The sequence below is a fragment of the Patella vulgata genome, chromosome 1 (assembly GCF_932274485.2).
Source record: "Patella vulgata chromosome 1, xgPatVulg1.2, whole genome shotgun sequence".
NCBI classification, from domain to species: Eukaryota; Metazoa; Mollusca; class Gastropoda; family Patellidae; genus Patella; species Patella vulgata.
In genome coordinates, this window is record NC_065879.2 from 62,129,259 (window position 1) to 62,154,824 (window position 25,566).

Sequence of the window (25,566 nt, forward strand, 5' to 3'; positions counted from 1 at the left end):
TAGTAAGACATGAATTTGGAATTTCGCATTTGGAATTTGGAATTTCGAATCTAGTAATTTGGAACGGGTGTTTATCCGGCCCAGGCATCAGATAGGTAAACTAGCACTAATTAGTTGTGTAAAATTACAATTTATTTAAATTCTAATTTGTTTAATTGGTGGGGGCTGCCAATTTGCTATTTTATTGGTAAGACATGAATTTGGAATTTCGCATTTGCAATTTGGAATGAGCCTTCTGGGCTTTCGTAAAATATACAGTATCACCAAGGCATCTTTAAAGGGGCTAAACGCCTAACTCAGTATTCGAAATTAGAAATTGATATTTGTCCATTGCTGACAATCTGATTAAAATACAGATCTATATTTCGTTTCGTTTTTTTTTATACTTTCGATGGCCAACACTACATGAAGATCTGCTGAAAGGTCGGTCAGGGGTTGTACGAGCGGCTTTTGAGCCTATGACGTGAGACATTCATTAATCAATAAGTGTTGATGTTTCTAGTAGTTTACCCAAAGTTCCGTGTATGGCACGCCAAGAAGTCCCCGTAACAGATGGTTTCACGCCATCCAGAACGCATGTTATATAACAACTCTTTCAGATCACCGTGTATTACAGACAAATAGCAGTGGCTGCCAGGCAGGATACGCCAACATTTTGCAAGAGATGGATAGAGAACAAGCCAAAAACAAAAACGATTTTTTGTACAATCAGGGGCAATAATCTAGAAAGTTATGGTCTGAAATGCGCAAATATCAAAAGTGACTCCGATTTTTGGAATAAGATATGTTTTAAGTTTCACCAAAATCGGATAAAAATTGTGACCTCGAGAAGGCCCATAACCTTTGTATTACATACTTATACACAATTTGCGTATAAAGAGAAGCCATGTCGGGCAGTTTCATTTCGATATTCCCGAAACTCCAATTCAACCTTCATCATGGTGGAATGGTGATATATCTAAACAGTTTTTAAAATCGGAAAAAAAATTGTGACCTCTAGAGAATCCACAAGCTAAAAATGCGATTTTTCGACCAATCAGGGGCCATAATGAAGGAAGTTACCTGCGGGTATGTGTGATTATCAAAATGCACCAAGGTCTTTATGATAAAAACATATATTTAAAGTTTCATCCAAATCGGATAAAAACTGTGGTCTCTAGAGGGTCCACAACATTGATATACCATATTTTTACACTATTCGCGAACCAGGGGCGGTCATTATGTCCGCCAGTTTTTGTCCGATTTCCATGAAATTTGAACTCAACAATCATTAGGGTGTAACGGTGATATATTAAAAAGTTTTTTTAAATCGGATAAAAATTGTGACCTCTAGAGCCCAGAGGGACCCAGTGAGCCAGTCGTCGGTGATTGGAGGGGCAAAGCTGGGGCAAAGTCCAAGGTTAAGGGGGCAAAGGCATGAGCTTTAGCTAGGGGTAGGGGGCCTCCCCCAGAAAATTTTGAAAAACAGGTTGCCGGAAATGCAGCCTGGCAGTATTTCAGGCACTGATCGATGAGGTAAAGTGTAAAACGAACGGACTTGCGAATCACGACGAAGCCCACACAAAGAGCGTCAAAGTAGGGAGTGTCCCCCAGAAAATTTTGAAAAATAGACTGCCGGAAATGCTGTCTTACAGTATTCGGTCAGGCACCGATCGTCGAGATAAATAGATCTGACCAGATACCGTCCGTCGCCTGATCACTAGTTTATCCGACTAGAGAACAAAATGTCAAACGAACGGACTTGCGAACCTCAACGAATTCCCCTTGTGAGCGTCAAAGTAGCGAGTCCATTTAGGACCTCGCCAAGAAAATTTTGAAAAATAGACTGTCGGAAATGCTCTACAACATGCAAGTTTATGACTGAGTGGGGATGTGAGATTTATTCACCGTAGAAGGTATTGATTACCGAAACGTATCACAAATACTTTTTTTTATTTTCTAAAATTATGGGGGGGGGGGGGGGGCAAACAGAGGGACCACAAGCTAAAAGCGCGAGTTTTTGTACAATCAGGGGCCATAATTCAGGAAATTACGATCGGATATGCGCGAATATCGAAATGAACCAAGATCATTGTGCTATAAACGTGCATTCCAAGTATCATCAAAATCGGATGAAAATTGTGGTCTCTAGAGGGTGCACAATCTTGATATACCATATTTTACACTATTTGCATACAATGGGCAGCCATTTTGTCCGGCAATTTTGGTCCGATTTTCACGAAATTCGAACTCAACTATCATTAGGGTGTAACGGTGATATACCAAAACGGTTTTTTAAATCGGATAAAAAATTTGACCTCTAGAGGGACCACGCGATTTTGTGTACAATCAGGGGCCATAATTCAGGAAGTTACGATTCGATATGCGCGAATATCGAAAGGAAACAAGATATTTGGGTTATAAACATGCATTTCAAGTTTCATCAAAATCGTATCAAAAATGTGACCTCTAGAGTGTCCACAATTTTTCGTACAATCAGGGGCCATAATCCATGAAGTTATGGTCCGATACATGCCAATATCGAAAGGAACCGAGATCTTTGGGAGATAGACCTATATTTCAAGTTTCGTCAAAATCGGATGAAAATAGTGACCTGTAGAGTGTCCACAAACAAATTGTGGACGGACGGACAGGGGCGACGACAATATATGTCCACATAAAAATGTGGGCGTATAAAACCGAAATTTTAAACTATAAAAAACGAAACGAAATAGGATGTGTTTTAATCAGATTGTTTGTCTGAGGTCCCTTGGGTCTCTTCCTCGGGAGCCTGGATTTAAAAAAAAAAAGACTGTAAATGGTGCTTACTTGAGTATTTCCTGAGTAAAAGGGTCCCCAAATTCCACGAGAACGTACAATAACCATTATACTCACAGGCTCCTCAGTCCATCCCTGTTTGCGCAGCCATTTGAATTAAATACAAATGTATATTTTTACAATATGTGAAACTTTTCAATATCATTTTACCTAATAGATAACAACTTTTCTGGCATATATTGCCGTCATACCATATTGAGTAACTGTAGGTATGATTTTCATGTGTGTCTTAAACCTGCAGGTAGATCACCAACAGAGTTCAGGAGGGGGTTGGGATGGTCTAGTGGTGTCGAGTGTCGCGTTTCGGGCTCTAGCTGGCGTCAATGCTGGCTTGCGGTCGTGGTTCGTATGTATTTGTTTGTTTGTCGTCTACAGGCCGCATTTTTTAACGTATCATCTCGAAATTTTGCATACTTATTCCTTATACCCTAAGGAACATATTGTTTGTGGTGCATGCCCAACCCCCTGCAGAGCCAAGCCCATTTTCTTTTTGTGTGTTTGTGTCGCTTACAGGTCGCAATTCTTATTCGATTGTCTTGAAAACTTTTCATACTTATTCCTTATGCCCTAAGGATGACCTCTATTAGTTTTGGTGCATGCCCGACACTGTGGAACAGACCCACACCCAATTTGTGTATGTGTGTCTGTGTTTCGTCTACAGGCCGCAATTCTTAACAGATCCTTTGAAACTTTGTATACCTATTCCTTATACCCTAAGGATGACTCCTATTGTTTTTGGCGAATGCCTGACCCCTAGAGACAGAGCCACACCCATGTTTTCTTTGTGGCTCTATGTATTGCCTACAGACCATAATTCTTAATGGATTGTCTTGGAACTTGGCATATATATTCCTTATAGCCAAAGGATGGCAACTATGATTTTGGTGCACGTCCCGGTCCCAGGGACAGAGCACTGCCCAATTTTTGTGTTTGTCATATACATTCTGAATGGATCAGCTTTGAACTTGGCATATGTATTCCTTATAGCCTAAGGGTGGCAACTATCAATTTTGGTGCATGTCCTGACCCCCAGGGGCGGAGCTGTGTTTAGCACCTGAAGGCCACAATTCTGAATGGATTATCTTGGAACTTGGTATGCTTATTCCTTATACCCTAAGGACGGAAACTATCGATTTTGGTGCTTGATTCCCCCCTCCCCACACCTTTGGGCGGTGCCACACTCGCTTTTTGTTAATATTTTATCTGTAAATGTTATATAGGCTGCAATTATTAACAGATTTGGATGCAATTTGGAATGATCCATCATAGGGTTGTACCTATTTATTTTGGTCCATGTCCATGTCCAACGCCACACCCAATTTTTGTGTATTTTTGTCTACAGGCTGGAATTCAGAATGAATCATCTTGGAACTTGGCATATTTATTCCTGTAAGGATAGCAACTATTTATTGTCCTAACCGCCAGGGGTGTGTTACCACACCCACTTTTTAGTCTGTAAATACTCTACGTACAGTTGCTATAATTAACAGATTTTGTTCAAATTCAGCATATCAATCATTTCAATAACAGGGTGGTACCTATTTATATTGTTCCAAATCCAACTCCCAGGGGCAGAACCATGCCATATTTTTGTATTATCATCTACAGTCTGCAATTCTGAAAAGATCATCTTGGAACTTTGCATATTTATTCCTTATGCCGTAAAGACAGCAACTATTTATTTTGGTGCATGCACTGACCCCCTGGGGCAGTGTCACACCCACTTTTTTGTTAATATTTAGTCTCTAAATTTGGCCAAACAAACTCAACCCCTAGCCTTCTTTGCCTCTTGTCATATTACAGTAATTGCAGCTATTTCATATTTCATTCTCTTCATTTTAAAAAGTACCATATCAATGAAAGCAGGAATGTGGACGTATATTGCAGCGTTAGCAATTCTCTAGTTAATCAACGGAGCTAAAGCTCTTTGATTTCAGTTAAAACAAGCCATCAGTGTCCCCCGCCAAAATCCCAAACATTAATTAATTGCACATTAATTGAGTGATCAAACTGATCATTTATGCTTAAGTCTAAGCAGAAAATGTTCACTATCAAACTCAGGTTTTGAAGTACCCGGTAGTGAAACTATACGCTAAGTTTCATCACTCTCCATTAGTTAGAATCAAAGTTATCTTGTCCCAAAGCTCTGCTTATCTTTCATGGGAAATATTAATCATTGAACTCAGTCAAGGCATTCACCTAATGAACAGCTATACCTCAATTAAAAGCAGAGTTGTTATGTTCCAAAGTCTTGACCAATCAATTTGCTTATCACTACTTAGCCTAAGCAGAAATTTCTCATCATCAACCTTAGTCAATGTATTGATACAATGAACTATACTCGGAGTTTCATCGCTCTCACCCAATTAGAACCAAAGTTATTCAATATCGTGTTCCAAAGTCTCAACCACGTAATATGTACACCAATTTTGAACATTCTACCTCAATTAGAAGGACAGTTATTGTGTTCCAAAGTCTCGACCAATCAGATTGAAGTCTCTACTTCAGCATCGAACCTTAGAATCAAATTGCTTATCTCTGCTTACCCTAAGCAGAAAATGCTCATCTTCGAACTCCTAATAAACACCTACACCAAGTTTGAACATTCTAGCTCAATTAGAAGGAAAGTTATTGTGTCTCAAAAAGTGTGACAGACATCCCATTTTAATAGTTCCCTGCTTTCTTCGAAAGGCACGGGACAATAAAGTATTAAATTGGGTTGAAGTGATGTGTTATTTCGACTAGTGATGGAGCAAGCTGTATATCATTTAAACTTTGTTTGGAAAGATCCAGCAAAAGTTGATTGGTTTGGAAATTTTAGTTGATTATATCTTAACACAGGCTTTATCTACCGGTAATATCTATAGACCTAAATTTTAAAACAAAGGCAGATGGCCATTCCATAAAACAAATCAACAATTAAAATTAAATAAAATCAACATTTATATTTTGGTCTAGTCTTTTAAAATTATAATGAGTTACCCCCCCAATATGGATTCCGCTCAAATCATTTATAGCATTTTTCTATTTTCTTTCATTTCATTTGTCTAATAAAACTTATTCCACCTTGTGGATTACTCTTAGAAACCTTTATACTAAATCTGTACAACTATCAGAAGCCATGTGGTACTTTTTTGCAGAAATAAGATACAAACTTTTAGTAAAGTTTCTATGTGTTTTTCGTGGTACATTTAAGTCCCCAAATTTGATGCTATGTTCACGTGTCAGGATGACCATGTCTACATACATTTACATAAGTTATAGTGGTATGAGAGTGTTGCTATTACCAGGTTTTCCATAGCTAAAGAAGATCATTTCTGAACAGCAATATTTTGGGCAGGAACTTTCAGAAAAGATATTTGGGCGATTTCTCACTTTTATCAACGAATACCCTGTGAGATGTGGAACTGCCCTTTTAATGATTAACAAATTTCACAACTCAATGTATATGAATTTCTTAATCAAGTCCCAGAATTGGCTTCTATATGTTAGATCCTCATAAATCAAATTGAAAACTCTGTCTCAGCATGCTTAGCCCCTGACTAAGTTCATTGGGCAAACACAAATTTCCACTTCTGTAGATCTATATCTTTCACTAGTCTAAAACTTTGTAGGCGTAAGTAACATAAGTTCTGTTCTTTTCTTGAGAAACTGTCATATTTTTCTTTAAAACATTCTTTTAAAAACACTTTAATAGTTTAAATTTTTTCTTGGTGTAAAAACTATCTGGCTACCTCATAAACACATCTGTATTTCTGTAACTTGAACGATCTCTGGAATAAACAATATTTCACTAAATGACAACAGCTAAATATTAATTTTAGAGCCATGGGTTCCTATATGTAAGCCCAACTGTGAACCACTCCATATAGCAAACAAAAAAAAACATAGATAGGGGCTTATCAGGTCCCTTATTCGCCCACCAGCAAAAAATCTCCCCATCTAGCTCTAAAATCAATACCTGTATTTCGTTCACAAGATATAAAAGTTATTAAATAAATGAGGATACAACTCCATTACTCCAGACATATTGATCAAAATATTCTGAAATTCAATAGTGTTCTTCCTTATAAACAATCCCTGAAAATTTTAAAAAATCTGTTAAGAAATCTGACCTGTAGACTTACAGTGTTTGCAAGAAATCTAGAATGGACTATATGTGGGCAAAGATCTAGTATAAATGATAAACTTGGTCAGATGAAATGAAATGGGGTTTATCATCCTACTTTTCTGAATCAACTGGGCTAATGAAGACAGGTATACACCAGGCAGTGTGCTATGAGTGAAATTTTGCCCGGACAGTGGCCCTATAGCCTACTCTTATATCGAATTTCAAGTGTCAAGATATGTACATGGGACCATGGTGTTTCGTCCATTCCGAATGACTAGACTAGACAGTCTTCCATCCTGTGCCAGGAACTTTCTTGGTCACCACTGGGAACAAACCCTAGACCTCCAGATTGGTAAGCCAGCATCTTACTCACTTAGTTCTACGACTTCCAAATTTGGTCAAAGAAAGAAATAAGTTTAATGCTAAATCAATACAAGGTCAATTGTAAATTTTGATTGCTCAATAGTTGGGATCTACGGCAAAGTTCTTTTAATCTTTGTTACAAACAATTGTGGGGTCAATCACATTGTAACTGGCCAACACGGCACCATCATATGAGTCAATATGGTGGTTGTTTCACTGAATCTGATACTTCGATAATGTTCCTTGATATCCCTCAAATGTTAGATCTCCAAGCTTACTTTAAACCATTCGACCACTCAGTCCTCCTCTATCCCTCGTAGTCGTAATATCCCCAAACCATAACTAAACCATTTGGCCTCAGAGTACCCCCAACCCAAGCCATGTAATATTCCTCAACTTACTTTAAACTAGTCAGCCAACCGAGAAACCACACCCCATCCCTCAGGATATTCTAAAACTTAAACTTACTTGTAATATCCCATAGCTTATTTCAACCCAGTCGCCAAACCCAGAAGTCCCACCCCTCCTGATATCCCAAAACTTAAACTTACTTTAAACTATCTGTGTGACATTTATATTCCATGATGGTATTTGGTGGTAAATTTAAAATTCTTTTTAATGTATCTCGTATTCTTGATGTGGTCACATGATCATTAGCGGTTTTATTCCATAATGATAAAATATCTTCCTGTAAAAAAAACCATACACTTAACTATTAGAGAAAAACATTGTTTTTTTATATTATCTATATTCTATTTATTACCTTGTATTATAGCAGTAAGCTTAAATCTTTTTGTCTTTAATTAACAAATTAAAACATTGAATATGGGCAATTGTCATCCCCTTCCCACAGCAGCTAAATCGTCTGAGCAGTCGACAAGGGTTGTCACATATTTATTCTTTGTAGGTACATGTAATAGGAGCATTTACAAGACATGCTGCCAATTACATACAGAACAGATGATAACTTTTGCCAATCGAGAATTCACAAGGTTCAACAAAATAAAACAAAGGCCATAACTGTATGGCAGTATTAGATTCAAAATCCTAAATTTGTTAATGTCATGCTATTGTCCAATTTCTAACTTCTATTCATGTAAACTCTAAATTAAGACAATTTATAATCCAATTTATTTGTTCAGAGTAAATTTTAATTATTTCATCTTATGTCTATTATTAAGGCAAAAATGTCTTCTTCATGCTTTACATGTTTAGCATGAACATCAAACAAATTTAGAATTTTGACATTTCTATCTAGCAACAATCATTATGAGGTTGTTTGTTGTCGCCACTACATGGTAAATTTGGTGATTGAGCACCTGATTGGGACCATTAGGTTGATATAAACAACTCGCTCTTCGTCAGATTGAATGTGGTGCTAAAATTGGAACAGCATTGATCAAGATATATATTTCAAAATGCTATGTCAAATACATGTATGCTATACAACATTTGTTTCTTTTTTTTTTGAAGACAAGTGCAGGATTTGGAGAATTTTGAATCTAATATACCGCCATATACATATGTAACTGTAGAACTTAAAGGACAATGTTGGTGTTCGCCAATATTACATGTGATAGACCTGGTTAAATTCATTCCAAATATAATTTAAACACAGAAATCTATGCTATGGTTGATCTGTAACAAAGATTTGAAGAATCAGAAAGTGAAGCAAAATAAAGAAAACACAAGTTATCTTTATTACTGAAGTAGAGAGCGGTAACAGTTACTTAGTCGATTTTCAGCTCAATGATAAGTCTGTTGGCATCGAAAAGTTGTTATATGAGACGGGAGAGAATATTTGTACATAAAAAGAATCAACCATCAAGATAAGGGAATGCAAGAAAAATTTAAAAAGTCTGTGCATTCCCTTGTTGTTTTTAATTCTCTATTTACACATTTTAAGCAGTAATTATAGTTTATTCCGGCAGCCCTATAAATATAGATATACTCAATAGGTTGTCAACTCACTATTATACGATTATAGGTGTGATTCTCACACTTAAAACTCATATACACCGGAAATAATTACACAATTACCTCCCTTGTTTTCTATTCTCCACCATGTTTGAATTTGAAGAGGAAAATGATATTTTTGCCAATTTCTCAACTGGCAATAGTGAATTATAGGATTAATAGGATTATTCTTTAACAAGGTAGGGCTGTTTATAGATACCATCTATTTTAAGGCTTTATTTTAATACATTTTAAAAATATAACTTAAAAATATGAAATTGCAACTTTAAGCCCTTTTGTAATTTTCAGAGAAATTGGAGTATGCCAGTTTAGTAGTAGCCCCGGCTTCTGAAAGTGACGTCTGATTCAAAGTAGTGCTTGGTGTTCTATACGAGGTAGGATACACACGTACTCTTTCCAAAAGTACCTTATACCACTTCCCATGTTAGTTGTTCACATAACCCAACCAGTTTTTGTTTTACATTTGTATTATGTTACAGTCAATGTCTACAATCAGGCAATGTGTACAATGCCTTTGTAACTCTAACCCTAACCCCCACCTCAACCCTTACCCTAACCCGGCAATGTACACATTGACCGATTGTAGACATTGACTGTCACATATATAAATACAATTTTTGATACATACAGATTGTGAGGTTTGCAGGTCTGGAAAACAAGCGAAATTCCCATTCTGTGCAAATCTGATCAGAAGTACACAGAAATCCAAAGAAATATTTTTTTTCAATGAACTTATTGGCAAGTAATTTTAAACTAAGGGCCGGTTGAGATATTAAATATGAATGCAGTATTTGATGAATAAAGATTGCCTAATTGCCATTTTAGAGCACAGGCCAAAATATGATTTGTAATACACATGGCGGAGGCGAAAGTAACTGTCACCATAATAACATTGGTAGGGCTTCCTAAATAAACTATAATTATCGCTTGCAATGTGAAAATACAGAATTAATAAAAACAAGGGAATGCACTGACTTTTTCTATTTTTCTACCATTCTCTTATCTTGTAAAAATTCTTTTTATGTACATGTATACTTCGTTTTAAACAGATATCCTCTAAAGGTCTCCTATAACAATTTAATAGAATTATCAGTGAGCTGAAAATCGACTGCCCATGTAACTGTTATCGCTCTCTACTTCAGTCTGTAAGGAGTACTCATGTTTTCCTTTTTTTGCGTCACTTCCTAATTCTTCAAATCTTTGTTACGGATCAATTGTAGCAAAGATCTCAGTGTTAAAATTATATTTGGGATGTGGTCAGTAAGGTCTATCACATATATATTGGCTGATGCCAACACTGTCCTTTAATAACAGAAATTACTGAAATTCAATAGGTTTCTTTGTTTTACTAATCTAAATAATGCACATAGATTTAATTCAGATCAGATGATAACTTTAGTCGTTAGAGGGTCCACAAGGTTCAACAAAGTGAAACAAAGGCCATAACTCTAAAAGTAGCCTCTCATGACCATGATGTTTATAACCAAATTTAAAAAGAATCTGTCAAAAACTCTATCAAGTTAGTTAGGGGGTTTTAGACACGATAGAATTTCATTAAAAATTTATAACTTTTTTTTTTCAAATGGCTATATCTCCACCAATATTTGAAGTAATTTTAGACTTTGTACTCTTTAACATATATTTTTTCTAGATTTTAATGAAGGAGTCGGTTTCACACCACTGGTTCACTTGACATGGAATCACATAAGCCATAGTCATACGCACATCAAATACTGATTTTATTACAACTCTACCTGATAACGAATTGATATTACAGCTCCACAAACTTCTCCTCCGACCATAAACTGTTCACCTAACATGGCTAAAACTAAATTTTCCCAACATCGTGATGCAATTCCTTTCTTTAAACGTATAATCCATTTACCACCTGCTTTATTAGCATCATCCTTTAATAATAACATCAATACTTTACAAACATCATCATTTAATAACTACATCAATACTTTATAAACATCATTTAATAATAACATCAATGCTTTATAAACATCATCCTGTAACACTGTGAAACTTAAACTGTTCACTTACGAACAGATGACTTTTATTTATTAAGTCATCATTACTCTAAGCTAATCTTTAAAGATACTTTCCAATGTACAAACTGTGTGATTTGATGATATATTTGGACTAAAAACATATTCAAACTAATTAATCTATCAAAAATTTGCTTCAAATCCCTCTCAAAACTTTGCATTCGTCGGGAAATACTGCAAGCCATAAATAAACTGTTGCTAGATGCCATGTCTGTCAGCTCAATTCCTTGAGGGAGGGTCCATTTTTCAGAATGTATTTTTTGTTACTGACTGTATTTTATCATACATATTGACCTAAGTAAATTCTTGATTATTTTCTATCAACTATATTTTCCGTTGTTAATTGCAGGGTCTTTTGTACGTTGGCGCCCCTCAATGTTCCCCAAAGCGCTTAACCATTTGATCAAGAAATAACAACCGCCCCCTCAGTCAAGCTAGCACACAATAACCTGGTAAAGAACAGTCGGGTTTGTCAGTTAGTGATACCCTGACATTTTTGCCCAGTGCTTGCCCCATGGGTGTTTTCGGGGTAATACAGTATTTTTCTAGTAAGATTGGGTGTCTATACTTTCCATATATACCAAATTTGCCAAATGTTTATTGGAAATAACCACCCAATAAATACTTTCAGGACAATGTACATGTACCTTTAATATGAATAGAAATAATATAATAGTCATTAATTAGAAGGTGTGTAACTAGATGTGATTAATTCTAATACCCACCACTACCCAATACACAAACCCAGCCAATAGTGGTGTATATCATGTATTGATGTGTGTAACACGGCTTTGGAATTTGATATAAGAGTATGCCATGGTGCTGCTTTCCAGGCAAAATTTCCCTCATAGAACACTGTATGGCATATGCCCCTCTTCATTAGCCCATTCAGAGCAGAACAGTAGGAAGGACGTTAAACCCCATTTCATTTCATTTTTAATCAGCGGTTGCCAGGAAAGATGCATCCACATTTTGCAAGAGATGAATAGAGAACAAGCTAACATTAGGGGCCATAATCCAGGAAGTTATGGTCTGAAATGCGTGGATGTGAAAATGGACTGAGATATTTGGGATATAAAGATATATTTTAAATTTCATCAAAATCGGATAAAAATTGTGACTTCTAGAGAGTCCACAACCTTGATATTACATACTTTTACATTATTTGCGTACAAGGAGTGGCAATTTTGTCACGCAGTTTCGGTGCAATTTTCACAAAGTTCGAACTTACAAGCCATTAGGGTGTAACGGTGATACATTTAAACGTTTTTTTCAAAGGGTGTAATGGTGATACATTTAAACCTTTTTTTAAAATCTGATACAAATTGTGACCTCTACAGGGTCCACAAGCTAAAAACATGATTTTTCGTACAATCAGGGGCCATAATCCAGGAAGTTACAGTCCAATATGCGCAAATATCAAAAGAACCCAAGATCATAATATTTAATCACTATACTAACCTTCCAACAAAGGTGAGAATTCCTCATTAAATATTTAATCACTATACTAACCTTCCAACAAAGGTGAGAATTCCTCATTAAATATACGATAATGGCTATACTGAACTCCCACATTGTCAGATTCTCCTTTAAATATATTATAATCTCTATACCAACCTAATATAATTCCAATATGCTCTTTAAATATATGATAATCAGCATACTTACCTCTCCCACTGGTCTGATACCCGCTTGTAATATAAATATCTATACTAACCTCCCACATGGGTCTGATACCCTCTTTAAATATATGATAATCGCTATGTCCCGAAAGTTCACTGGGTCGAGACAGATGAGTATAATATGACCAAAACTGTTCTACCTGAAGAAAAAAACAACCATCTGATAGTCTAGAAAGTTAATTATGGGCTTGGGTGATTAATTACCGTTTTGAATTAATAATCTATAATAACATTTGAGGCTAAGATAAAGTCCTGCAACAGGCAGATTTAGCAGAAAAAAAACATCTGTTCAAAATCACAAGCATCCTACAGTTTAGAGAGTTAATTATGGGCTTGTGTGATTAATTATCATTTTGAATTAATAATTTATATAACATTTGATGAAGACCTGCAACAGGCAGATTTAGCTCTTACATGCTGCATCTTTAATGGAATCTTGCGAAGAGTCAACTTATTATGTAACTCGGCTATACAGCAGTGTACCAAACTTTAAATTTTAACATACAGCAATTCCGAAAAACATTGATTTAAAGGCAACAGAGAGAGCCCAAATTCAGTAAAAGATAGCCACATAAACCGTGGAAATATGCCCACAGAAAAAAAGCCACAGACAGCAGCTTATCCAAAAGGAAGACATGGTTGTCCAACAAATTAGCCAGTTTATCGGAGTACAAATTACACCTTAATTTGAACAGAAAATTAAGCCGATTTGGTTTTCTAATAAATTACTACCATGTACTTACCGAAGAAAAAGATCCGACAAATTTAAGAGTTTGATCATAACGTGTTGTCTGTTTGCCGGGGGTTCGTTTAGAAAACCAGAGGGAATAATTAAACTGTATTGGATGTTCACCTGGTCCCGGATGCTGAAATATTAATTAAACTATATATATACTATATATAAATATATACTGTTCTGCTCCCAATGAGGCTAATGAAGGGGGCATATAGCATACAGTATGCTATGATGAGGGAAATTTTGCCTGGACAGCGGCGCTATGGACTACTCTTATGTTGAATTCCAACTACCAAGGTTTTTGTTTTACGTGCACACCAATGTTTACACAAAACTTTGGTTTTCTGTCCCATCCAAATGACTATCATTGTTCCTTGCTAGGCCATCCGTTCAGCACCACTGACAAGGGGGATCCACGCCTGAAAATCCTGATGAACTTTCTTGGTCAACAGGGGATCGAACACAGAACCTCCAGGTTAGCAAACGAACGTCTTGTATTCACTGAGCCACAGTGGCTCCAAATTCGAAATGTCAGGCAGAATGTTCATCATGGTGTTAGACAGACATACATGAGGGTTATTTTCGGGCCCGTTTTCACAGAGTTGTTGTAAAATTATTATTGTTGATGATGACTTTAAGAAAGGAATAATTAAAGATATGTTGTAGTACTGAGCATTATTAAAATTTTGTCCACCTGTCGCTTGGTAGTTTTACTTACTACCTTACTATCTGTCTAACGTAAGCATTTTGAGCCCTGAATGAATCATGAAGGGGAAAGCATGTAGACAGACTTGAACTTTAGTTGCACTGGAAGGTGAAAGTAGAGTCTGATACGTACTGGAGCTGGGGTTGTCTGAACATCCATTTCTACTGATTCCTCGTCACCGCTATCTTCGCCTTTCAATCTAAAAAATATGATGAAAGTTGGTATAAACAATGGTTATATCTTTCAAATCTTACAAAATCATATTAATAAAAGAGGATTTGATGACAAGATGTAGCTTATAAATATTAAAATTTCATAATATGCCAGACACATCCTTTCAGACTGCTTTGTTATATGTAGCCTACTATAACTAGGGGTATTTTTGCAATAAGCTTACAAAAAGGTATTGACAATTTAATTGAACAACAAAATGTCTTCAGCAGAGTGAACACAATGGATCACGAATAACAGCCAATGCATTTACGCCCTCTCTTTTATCCAGACAGAATAAACTAGATTTGTCCTAGAAACAGCTATCACACACTATGTCTATGCTGAGTGCAGAATTCACCTTGGGGACAGAAAAATCCCCACGCATGCGTGATCCCAGTCAAATTTCCATTGACTAATCTACAAGCGCAATGATCTCTGTGTGAAAATTATATTTTTAATGTGTTTTTAAAAATCAGTTCTATCACATATGACGGATGTGATAATGACTGACACCAATATTGTCCTTTAAAAATATTGAAGAGTAGCCTAATCAGCACAAAGTTGACAATCTGCGTCCCAGTTTGATACATACATGCTGATTACAATCGGTGCACGTAGGGTTCAATCTGTCCCAGGGGTGAAGAATGAGCCCAAGACCAATCAATGTATTGTTGACCAATTTTTTTTTTTCAAGAACCTTAATTAAAGGAGCTAAATCGCTAATATTTGGTCATATTGAGTTAAGCCCGTTGTACACGAGCAAAGAAAATTTGACAAATTTCTTTGACGGTCTCTTCAAATTTTCTTTGACGGTCTCTTCAAATTTTCTTTGACTGTACACGAGCATAAGTTCCAAATCTTTGACACATTTATTTGACGAAAAGCTATGCATGCCAGCTTTTGTCAAATCTCATATGGCAAATGAAAATGTGGCAAACTTCCTATCGTACACGAGCAATGTCAAAAGAAAATTTGCTCGTGTACGACAGGCTTTAGAGACTTAGCTACGTACTTTAAAGAAAAAATAATTATTAAAATCGGCCAAAAACTCACTAAGAAAGCAAGTTAAAGTAACTAAACTAGTTATACCTTTATCTTCATATAATTATAAAGCAAGCTCACAAATTCACCCAAACTGAATTTACCGTAGGCCTGATTATATGATCAAGTCAGTCAGTCAGTGAGTTGAGTCTGACGAACACAGTAGACCTACTACTACTACTACTAGAGACCGAGTAGTACTACTAGTACTAGCCGAGTCCTACTGCATGTGAATGTAGAGTGAATGGCCGTGAGGCGTAGAGATGTGAGGTCTTCCACGTGTGTGTCCGAAGCTCTGAATGCAGATGTCCTAAAATTTCTGATATTTTTATCAGATAATGTTTCAGATTTCTGGAAAATCAAATATTTTACTTACACATCGAATTTATTGTTCATTTTGGACAAGTTTATTAAACGAAACTTTTCTAAATATTGTCTATTGATAAAATAAAAATTGGCCTAACGTATTTGTTACCGAGCAGTTCATTGGACGACTCGCTTTGCGCTTCCTTTCAGTCGATGTGTTTTTCATTTTCATTAGTTTAGCAGCACAAGAAATCCAAAATGGCAGCCAACAGTACCAGACAAAAACTTCTCTGTCTTATTGATGACATAGAAATTGTCTCTAAGTAATTATTCTCAAAATTATCTTTGTTTTATTTTGTAACTAGTTTAGTTGAATATGCAATCAACTAGAATTTTCAAGTAGCGACCGGCAGCTATTTTTAAATATTATTTTCTTCTCCAGAAGCTTGTTATTTTCGGAAAGCTGTAGGAGTGTAGGCCTACAGCTTAGTAGGGCCTACTACATCTCAAAATCGGAGCAGAATTGACTTAGTTACTGTCCATTTAGTAACGCGAACTGGCAGACTCCGTGTTCGCGAAATTGGCCATTTTGCTTAAATGATCAACCACACTTCATATCTGAAAGTGAAAAGAGCTAGAGGCATAATTATGTCCCCAAAATGAAGCTTATTTATATATCAACACAACCATACAAACACATGACACCTAACTTGAATAGTTTATTTTCTGTGGTTTGAAATACTGTTACTAAGAGAATATTTAATAATTATTTGAACTTGAACTATACATAATCATAATTAATAATGATACAATGTAATGAACACCTTTTTTTAAAAAACAAAAACAAACTTCATCGTAGAGTATTCAAAACAGAATAAGAATGAGCTAAGAAGAATAAAAATAAAATGAAAATAATACCCCTCCCCCCCTCAAAAAAATAAAAAAAATAATACAAACACACACCAATTTTTTTTGTAAAAATAAAATAAAAATATACATAAAATATAATAATCTATCTATATTCCAGTATCATAATATTTATAATACCCTCCCCTCAAAAAATTAAAAAAACAAATTATTTATCAATCAGGATCATATTTATTTATGTAGCTAACTGTATTAAATAAATCAACATGAAATATAATTTTCTTCCCAAGCTGCCACTCCCCTAGGCACCAGAACGCAAGTCTACCGTACTACTGAAAATACAAAAGATTTAAAAATATTATATCAAGTAAAAGTTGATATAGCCAGCACAGCAATATTATTATTCATACCAAACTGTATTGTTAATGTAATTATGATTTATTAATGTATATATTTTAATCTCACACTCATCTTTCATACACAATCCTCAATAAAACTCTTGAACCTACACATATATAAACACCTGCCCGGTCTTCATTAATATATGTTGTTAATAAATACGCATTTAGTATAATTTGGACTTTTCTCATTTAGGCTACCTTCTGGCTAATTTCTAACCTTGTCTTTGCGTTTTGCTTACATTGTACTTTACCCGCTGAGTTACTTACCTTTGCCAACTTCATTTGCAATTAACGATTTATGGGATTGGTGAATAAAAATAGCACAATCATCAAGGGCAGATAATTTGAAAACGTGTTCCCCACCTAACCCCCCATCGATTAACCCAGGGGTTAGTGGAGTAAAATGGAATGAGACCACTGCGGATACCGAGGATGGAATCGGAAAAGAATGAACCCTATTGATTTTTAACAATCTAGGACTTTCTGTTCAGAGTTATATTATGTGTCTGGAAAAGTTTGTGAACACGATAGAGATTATATTTCTTGAATTTTTTTTTTTTCGTATAAGCTGCTGTTGAGACATAGCTGCTGTGTGGGAGTATTTCCATGCTTTGCGTGGCTCTTTTTATGAAAGATACTAAGTTTAATATCCCCTTGTTTCAATGTTTTGATATTTAATCCTAGTACAATATACATAATGTATGCATATATTTTCAGGGAATTGTTTGAAACGATGAGTACACCAAAGAATCAATTACGACCAGATGGAGCTGATACTGTCATGTTAATGGAACTTCTTGTAGAAAAAGACAAGGAAATTAAGTCAACTTTAAAGATAGGTACTGCTGGATTGGAATGATTAAGACCACACTAATTTCAGTTCTGCAAGACTTTCTGCTAATATAAAGGAGCAGAGGGAATTTTTTTTAGAATTAAAATGTCTGTACTAATAACAATGGAGCGAATTGGGTTAAAAGTTAAAAGTGTCAAATTCATTGGATTTTATGCGTTGATTTGTTTTATTGTGGGATGACAATATTGAGATATAATCAATTGTGTGTTCCACAATAAGACAAATATGAAACTAAAATCAGTTAAAATAAGCCAACTTCGAAACAAAAAATTAATAATATAGATTTTGCCTTATCACTTATCGCTGTAACACATCAAATCGACCAAATTCAGGCTGTCAAGGCAATTGAGTCACAAATAGAATGTCCCTGGTTGGAATACCTGGGTTGGCTGACAAGAAGCTTAATCATTTTCCAAGCCCAATTCTTACTTATCAGGTGGACTGCCTACAGGGCTGCCAAGAAAAGTGAACCTAGTTGTTCGATGAGACTTAAAAACGAGGTACACATTGGCATGCACTTAAAAGAACCAAAGGAAGAAGAGTATGCGAAAACATTGTTAAAATTCTCCCCCATTGTATTGCTCATAGTCATATAACCATAGAAACGAAATTTCTATCTCCGTGTTTATCTCAAAATGTTAAACCTATATTCATTCTTTCTTTTTTTTAGATCTTAACTGTTTTTGATCTGATTGTAAAAGCTGTTATTTATAAATATTTGATCATTTGTTACATGTACTAGCTGAAGAGCAAGCAGAGATACAGACAGTTATGGACAGTTTAAAAACACAAGTTGATAAACGAGATATAGAAATTAAGATATTACAAAAAAACCTTAAAGAATCTGAAACAATTTTAGTAAGTAGAAAGTAATTCATCGTTTTGTAAATATGACAAAAACCAAATAAAAATGTCATCAATTGTTTAATTAGTCCAGTAAAAATAGCAGAAAATAGTGATGGACCGAGAATAAATTGCAAGAAATTGTTTTTTGTCATTTTTCGACGCTATGGGACTTGTAAGTCGCAAATATGAAAATCGGACAAAATCGGCCCTCAGATAAGTGTTCTACAGGGGTCAAAGTTCAAGGTCATGTCAAAATGAGGTAAAAATGAAAGAATTGTCATAAAATCCTTAATATTTGTCATAAAGTATCAAACTTAGTGTCAAACTATGGGTTTTCAGGGGTGCTGAATCCAATGCAACCATTATTTATGTCACGCGACGTCGATATGACGTCATGACCTCATTTGGAAATGACGTCATGACTCTTAATTCCGCGATTTATCATCATAATAGGGCCCTAATAGAGTATCGACACTTGACTTTATACATGGGGTTATCGGGGATGGACAATCAAGGAAAGAAAATGCGACAAAACGCATTTTTGAGAGACCATTTCAATAGAATCCGATCTACTAGGTATTTCGTTTCAAGAATTACAACTATAGCTTTTGTTATAAACAATATTTTCTCTTATTACAATTAAAAATATCAATAAAAGTGAAGGGCAAATGCAAGACAATTTAATGATTATACATATTCACATAGATTGTAGAATCTAGAAATAATTTCTAAACGAAAAACTTCAATATTATCTTAAGTTTTAATACCTCACCGTGCGACATATGACTGGGTAACTCGGAGTTACCTTGTCCGGAGTTACCCGATCCCGCCGTTTTTCTGATCCTTGAAAATCTCTGATTTTGGAAGCCGACTGAGACTAGAAAAAGAGAAGATATGACCTGAATCCTTTTCTGCTGTGAAGTTATCATGTCATTCTTCCGACCGAGTATAAATTCGACAGAATGGGAGTCTTGGTAAAACTATGAATAAAGACGAAATCTTGACAATATGCAATATTTTGGGTAACACCATTTCTACAACATGAGGAGTTACCCCATCCTAGAAATGGCGTTACCCAAAATGTCGCATACCTTGTCAAAATTTCAACTCTATTCGTAGTATTTCAAGAGTCGCATTGTGTCGAATTTGTATTCAAACGAGAGATGAAAACGTAAACTTCACTGCTGAAAAGGATTCTGGTGAAATCTCATTTGCGTCTAATCTCAGGCGGGGCCCAAACTCAGTGATTTTCGAGGATCAGAAAAATGGCGGGATCGGGTAACTCCGGACAAGGTAACTCCGAGTTACCCAGTCATATGTCGCACGGTGATACCTTACGGAAGGCTCAGTAGCAACTGCAGTAAAAAGCGCGACGGATATACGACTGACTATATACAAACAATCTTGAAGTTGTTCCACTAAGAAAGTCCAGTAAAAGGCTGATCCTTTCTTATAAGAACAACTTCAAGGATTTATAGAACACATCATTCCATTCCACGTTGGTGTAGTAGAAGTAAATCTCGCTGATAGTTCCCAGAGTAAATCAACACTTCTCGTACTACAGTTCTGACTGGCAGTCGTCAGAGCATCTAGCATATCGGTATAGTGAACACGACCTAAAGTTTTTCTAGCCATTGTGTAGTCATAAATAGTGATTTTACTTTCCAACACCTGCGTTTTTAGGTCTGCAATCCTTTTACGTGGTACAATAGTAGTTTTCTTGTTCCCTGGTGTCACCGACGCCAAAATGCCCAGGCCGTGGAAAGTACCCTTCCTGTCTACTGTTCTCAGATTGTGATTCACATTGTCGGCAACAAAGAAAACGGTCATAGTTTTTTTGAGTTCTCCTAGTGGTTTGTCTGAATTAGTGGCGGCAGCGTTGTGAATGAATCTCAAAACCTCGCTATATGACGAGCAGACACCAAGCGAATTGAGAATATCAACTATATTGCAACATTTATGTACAGTGTAAGTGCTGGCAGCAATCCCAAAATTTAGTGGGGTAATCACCGATCGTGGACATAAATTGTGCACCAATGTTTGCGCCAGGAAGCATGTTTTGGGCGTGGGTTTCTTATCATCCATTAAATATTCCAAAAAATATCTCACTAACTCTGGTGTTGATGCCCAAATTCTCTCAATTTCTAGGTCACTGCTAGTGGGATACGAGTCCATACCTGGATAATCGGCGGTTTTTATTGCAGTTTGAATAAGTTTGGCTGCCGTTTTATCACCATTCATCTCAATTTGGCACTTTTGGAAAAAATCCCGAGATATTTTATCAATAGTATCCACAAAAGTGACAATGTCATCACACCCTATGCGCGTATTGATGTTTATATCAGTACCATAATGGTCGAGTAATTTAGTTTTTAGCCATTTATTAGAGTATGATTCATTTCCATCCATAAATTCTTCCATCTTTCTTGCCAATTCTGACATTGTTGCCTGCTGCTTCTGTTCAAAATAAGTGCACACTTTGGAAAAAGCAGCCATTTTCTCTTTGTCCACGGGTCTTCCTTGAGTGCGCAACTTCTTGCGATTTGGCACTGAGCTATTTGCACGTGCAGTCGGTACATCTTTACCTGTGCGGAAATTTATGTCACATTTATGATGATAGGCAACATCGGCGGCATGTAGATCAAAAGCGTAGTAATTAAGTCTACCCTTCACTTCCAGTGCCCATACATCTTTCCTTTGATCTGCTGCTTTGGTGATACTGTCGACAAATGCACCAGTTTTAACAGAACTTGCATCCGAATTAGATAAATCCACTTCCATACCACAGTAAAGACATTCAGATTTTTTGTTGTATGATCGTCGTTTCTGACACTGACTAAGATTGATAGTATTTGTTATATCAGACAGTTCCCGTTTGATTGATGTTTGAATGTCTTTCTTGCTAGTGAAATTTCTGCGACAATCTTTGTGAACATTGGTTCCGATATTAATACTATGAATAGAAATAGATCTGATTTCTGCCGCTTTCAAAATGCCAGTAACACCTTTGTCAGTCAAACAGATCAATTTACCCTTACCAGGAGACGACTCACTGCAGAGGGGACAAAGGGTTGGAGTTTCTTCCGCCATTCATGCATACAATTCAGTGTCCATTCAATTATTCAACACTCTAACACTCAAAATCACAGTTTTTTCGAAATTCCCGCAAAACGACGCCATTTTAAATTCGATGTGACGTCAGAGATTATGCGCATGCGTAATACGGCTAAAATGACTATGACGTCATATATTATTATGACGTCATTATCACGCCGTTTGTGATCAAAATGCACGAGCTATGATGATATTTTAATACTTGATCAAACGCAATCCCACAATTATAAAGCATTATTATTAAGTTTATTTGACCATGACGTCATTTCTATTTTGTTGCCTGGCAAACTATCTTGTTCTCCCTCTTTTTCAGTCAACGGCAGTGTACCAAGCTCAACAGAAGTTGGAGAGTATAAACCAGGCCAATACAAAAAAAATATCATCAGAAGAATTAATAAAATTTGCTCACAGAATCAGCGCTAGTAATGCAGTTGCAGCTCCTGTAACATGGGCACCTGGTAACAATGATTACAATAACAAATTCTGGAAATTTTATATGCGTTTTATCATTCCTCATGTCTTTAGTATTTCATATTATGGACTCATGTTGTAAGAAAATTATGCCTAGAATGTCCCAGTTTGTGCTAAAACAAACCTTGGGTTCTTGTCATTGTTAACAGGATCTCTACTGTAAATATTTGCACATTTAAGTGCAGGCGTATTATGTCATCACCCATGTTTTGTTGCCCGGTTGCCTGGTAACCTATCTTTTTCATGGTTTTGGTGCATTTTCAAATATCTATAAATAATAAATATACATTTTCCTTATCTGTTTGTTTCTGAATATAAGTTGATTTAACGGAATTAATAATTATTAGTGAATATGTCATAGGCGACAAAAAACAAATCAAATAAAATTAGTTTTAATTGATATTGAATTCTCAATTCACAATAAATGTAATATTATTCAATAATATTTTTTAGAAATGTAATATACTATTTTCAGGTGACCCAAGGAGACCATATCCGACAGATTTAGACATGAGGCAAGGTTTTTTAGGTCAAGGTACATACACAGATACATTAGCTGTGTCACGGAGCAATAGTCAAATATCAAATGGTGAGTTATTTTGGTATTACTATGCACGCATCAACATTATATAAATGTTAAATCAGATCCAGTTTCCAAATTTACTAATTTATGAAGACGCTTTATAGATATGTGTTCAGAATCAAAAGATCTTGGATGAGTTCTGTTTTGGCGTGCACCTGACCCGTGCTGGAGTTATGCCCCCTGCGTTTTACCTAAAATGTGATGTACAAATTTTGTGGACCCTCTAGAGACTGCAATTTTTGTCCGATTTAGTTGAAAGCTTTAATATGTGTGCATCGGACCTTCTGTGTGAGACTTATGCCCCTTGTCTTTCATGCTAAATGTGAAATATGTACAAAATTTTGACCCTCTTAAGTCCATATTTTGTAAAATTTGGTTTTAAGCATTGGGGTCAAGAGAGGATGAATCCTATCAATAATCAGCGCTCTGCGACCTTTTGTTCCAGAGTTATGCCTTCTTGGCAGAAATCCATCTAGTTTTTAACAAATTTATTTTAAATTTGGTGTGTAGCATTGGGATCATGAGAGGTTGAGTCCTGTTAATATTCAGCGTGACATTCTGTTCCAAAGTTACCCCCATTCAGGAAAACTTGTGAACACGATAGAAGCTACAGTTTTTAATACATTTTTCGAATTCGATGTGCAGCAATGAGAGAATGAGGCCTAGTGGTTTGGGTTGATCTATTGCAAAATGTGGGTGTATCTTGCATAGCAACGACTTGTTGTTACAAGAATGATATTCAGTCAGTTGTATTTCGCTGGTAGATGTTGTTTTATTAACAATTTTCATAAGGCAAAATTGCATTCCATCGTACCATCTGCCCAAACAAAGACCTATGATTGCATGAGTCACGTAATATTCCTGTCTTGCCCTCAACCACTAAATTGTACAAACGCTGACACCAACAACTTGATAATGATTGTTGTTGGGTAAAAGTGTCACAATTCTAAAAGAATTTCGATGTTCATGCTAATCTGTAGGAGATTAAAATTGACACAACTTCTTGCCAATCTTCTAAGTTATTTATTGAAAACAAACTTTTCTGTTTAGTTTCAGAGACGAACAGTACGCCTGTCAGTTCCAACTCGTTGTCGTGGCAACATCCACCAGAAGTATCGATCACAAGTAGTATATCCCACCATGCTATATCCGATTTCAAAGGACATAATAAGGAGAATGAGGAAATAGAATTGATGTCTAGTGACTCTAGTAGTAGCAGTTCAAGTGATGAATGAACAAAAAAAACCTCACTTTTTTATTTGTATCTATTCTCCGTCATTTACAATATGATTGAAGTACAAATCCTATTTCATTTTTTACGCCTTCACAACAGTGGGATCTGGAAGGATATTGTTCAGGACAGAGGTTCTGGCAGTGAAAAGCGTTGAAGTACACGTAAAAAAAAAACCTTTACAGTTAGAATTCAAGGAAGAGTAGCTCTGTTTGTACAGAAAAGTAGGACATTTTCTCTTTGATATAAGAGGACCAATGAAATGGTATGTTTTGTCCAGCTTTAGGCTAGGTGTGGACTGAATTATAGACATCTTCAGAGCCCTAAAGAACATAATTGAAAGCTATTCTGATGGAGAGGAGGACATGGGGAGAATAGAAACAAGGTCCCCTTATATAAAATATAATTGATGGTCTGCTCTTAGCTTGTATATATTTGTTATGTAATGATTAATGGAGAATGTGTATTAAAGCCTGATGGAACTGAAAGCGTTAGATGCATAATACTGTGTTTCTTTTCTCAATATTTTAATTTTCATATATCACAACTGTAAAGCTTCACTACTTTGTTCACGGTATTAATAGAAAGGAGAAATGTACACCGATACAAGCTGTTTCAACACTGGTTTAATAATGTCATTGTACAGAGATAGACAAAATACATTTTATACATATTTATTAACACAGTTACGATTGTCTATGGTTACATAGAATATAGGTAACTTACAGTAACATTTATGACATGTATACATGCATGCTAATCGGTTGTATATGGGTATAATTTAGGAACACTGAACAGAAAAAAACTGTGGGATAGATTAGGATTAACAATGAATTTAAAATAGTAAAATGCTTGATTTCCAACATATCAGTCTGTTTTATTTACAGATCTTCATCAGGGAAATAAAGTTCACAATCATATATACAGTAAATACCTTTGATCTATCTAGGTTTTTCTGTTCCTGGTATCTGATACGGGGGCAGGGGAGGACTTTGAATATATATCCAGGAGACTTTGGGGTTATTTTTCTGAGGTATTTCTTTCCGTAAGAAAACCTGATGTGAACCTGATGTGCGAGTAATTCTTGCTGGTGAATTAGTATTCTGTTTGGTGGACCTACAATTTAATTATGATGCTAACTGAAGATACAGATTTGTCATGGACATAGTGCCCATCAGTCGCATACCATGTATGATT

General features: G+C 35.8%; 2 protein-coding genes across 5 annotated transcripts; one reads left to right on the forward strand and one right to left on the reverse strand.

The window, feature by feature from the left end:
* Positions 1–5,742: 5,742 nt before the first annotated feature.
* Positions 5,743–16,200, reverse strand: LOC126831664 (eukaryotic translation initiation factor 4E type 2). 4 transcript variants are annotated; one of them, XM_050562285.2, is made up of 7 exons: positions 16,074–16,200; positions 14,576–14,642; positions 13,745–13,867; positions 13,037–13,141; positions 11,023–11,175; positions 7,843–7,979; positions 5,743–6,590 (listed from the first exon to the last, which is right to left on the reverse strand). In XM_050562285.2, exons 1-7 carry the CDS (start codon positions 16,091–16,093, stop codon positions 6,548–6,550), a joined length of 648 nt encoding a protein of 215 aa, XP_050418242.1. In that variant the 5' UTR covers positions 16,094–16,200; the 3' UTR covers positions 5,743–6,547. The 4 variants fall into 4 exon arrangements, with proteins under 4 accessions (XP_050418242.1, XP_050418265.1, XP_050418258.1 ...); XM_050562308.2 differs by lacking the exon at positions 16,074–16,200 and adding an exon at positions 15,802–15,969; XM_050562301.2 differs by lacking the exon at positions 16,074–16,200 and adding an exon at positions 15,746–15,969.
* On the forward strand, positions 16,171–24,872 carry LOC126831651 (mediator of RNA polymerase II transcription subunit 4). The gene is made up of 6 exons (XM_050562263.2): positions 16,171–16,326; positions 17,989–18,110; positions 18,867–18,982; positions 22,398–22,542; positions 23,031–23,144; positions 24,189–24,872. Exons 1-6 carry the CDS (start codon positions 16,262–16,264, stop codon positions 24,371–24,373), a joined length of 747 nt encoding a protein of 248 aa, XP_050418220.1. The 5' UTR covers positions 16,171–16,261; the 3' UTR covers positions 24,374–24,872.
* Positions 24,873–25,566: the final 694 nt, after the last annotated feature.

Coding starts and splice junctions, on each gene's coding strand:
- LOC126831664 (XM_050562285.2), bottom strand. CDS start 16,093: ATGAACAATAAATTCGATGT. Junction 14,643..16,073: donor ATGAACAATAAATTCGATGT/GTAAGTAAAATA, acceptor CATATTTTTTAG/ATTGAAAGGCGAAGATAGCG. Junction 7,980..11,022: donor TAATATCAATTCGTTATCAG/GTAGAGTTGTAA, acceptor TTTTTTTTACAG/GAAGATATTTTATCATTATG.
- LOC126831651 (XM_050562263.2), top strand. CDS start 16,262: ATGGCAGCCAACAGTACCAGACAAAAACTTCTCTGTCTTATTGATGAC. Junction 18,111..18,866: donor TAAGTCAACTTTAAAGATAG/GTACTGCTGGAT, acceptor TACATGTACTAG/CTGAAGAGCAAGCAGAGATA. Junction 23,145..24,188: donor CAATAGTCAAATATCAAATG/GTGAGTTATTTT, acceptor TTTTCTGTTTAG/TTTCAGAGACGAACAGTACG.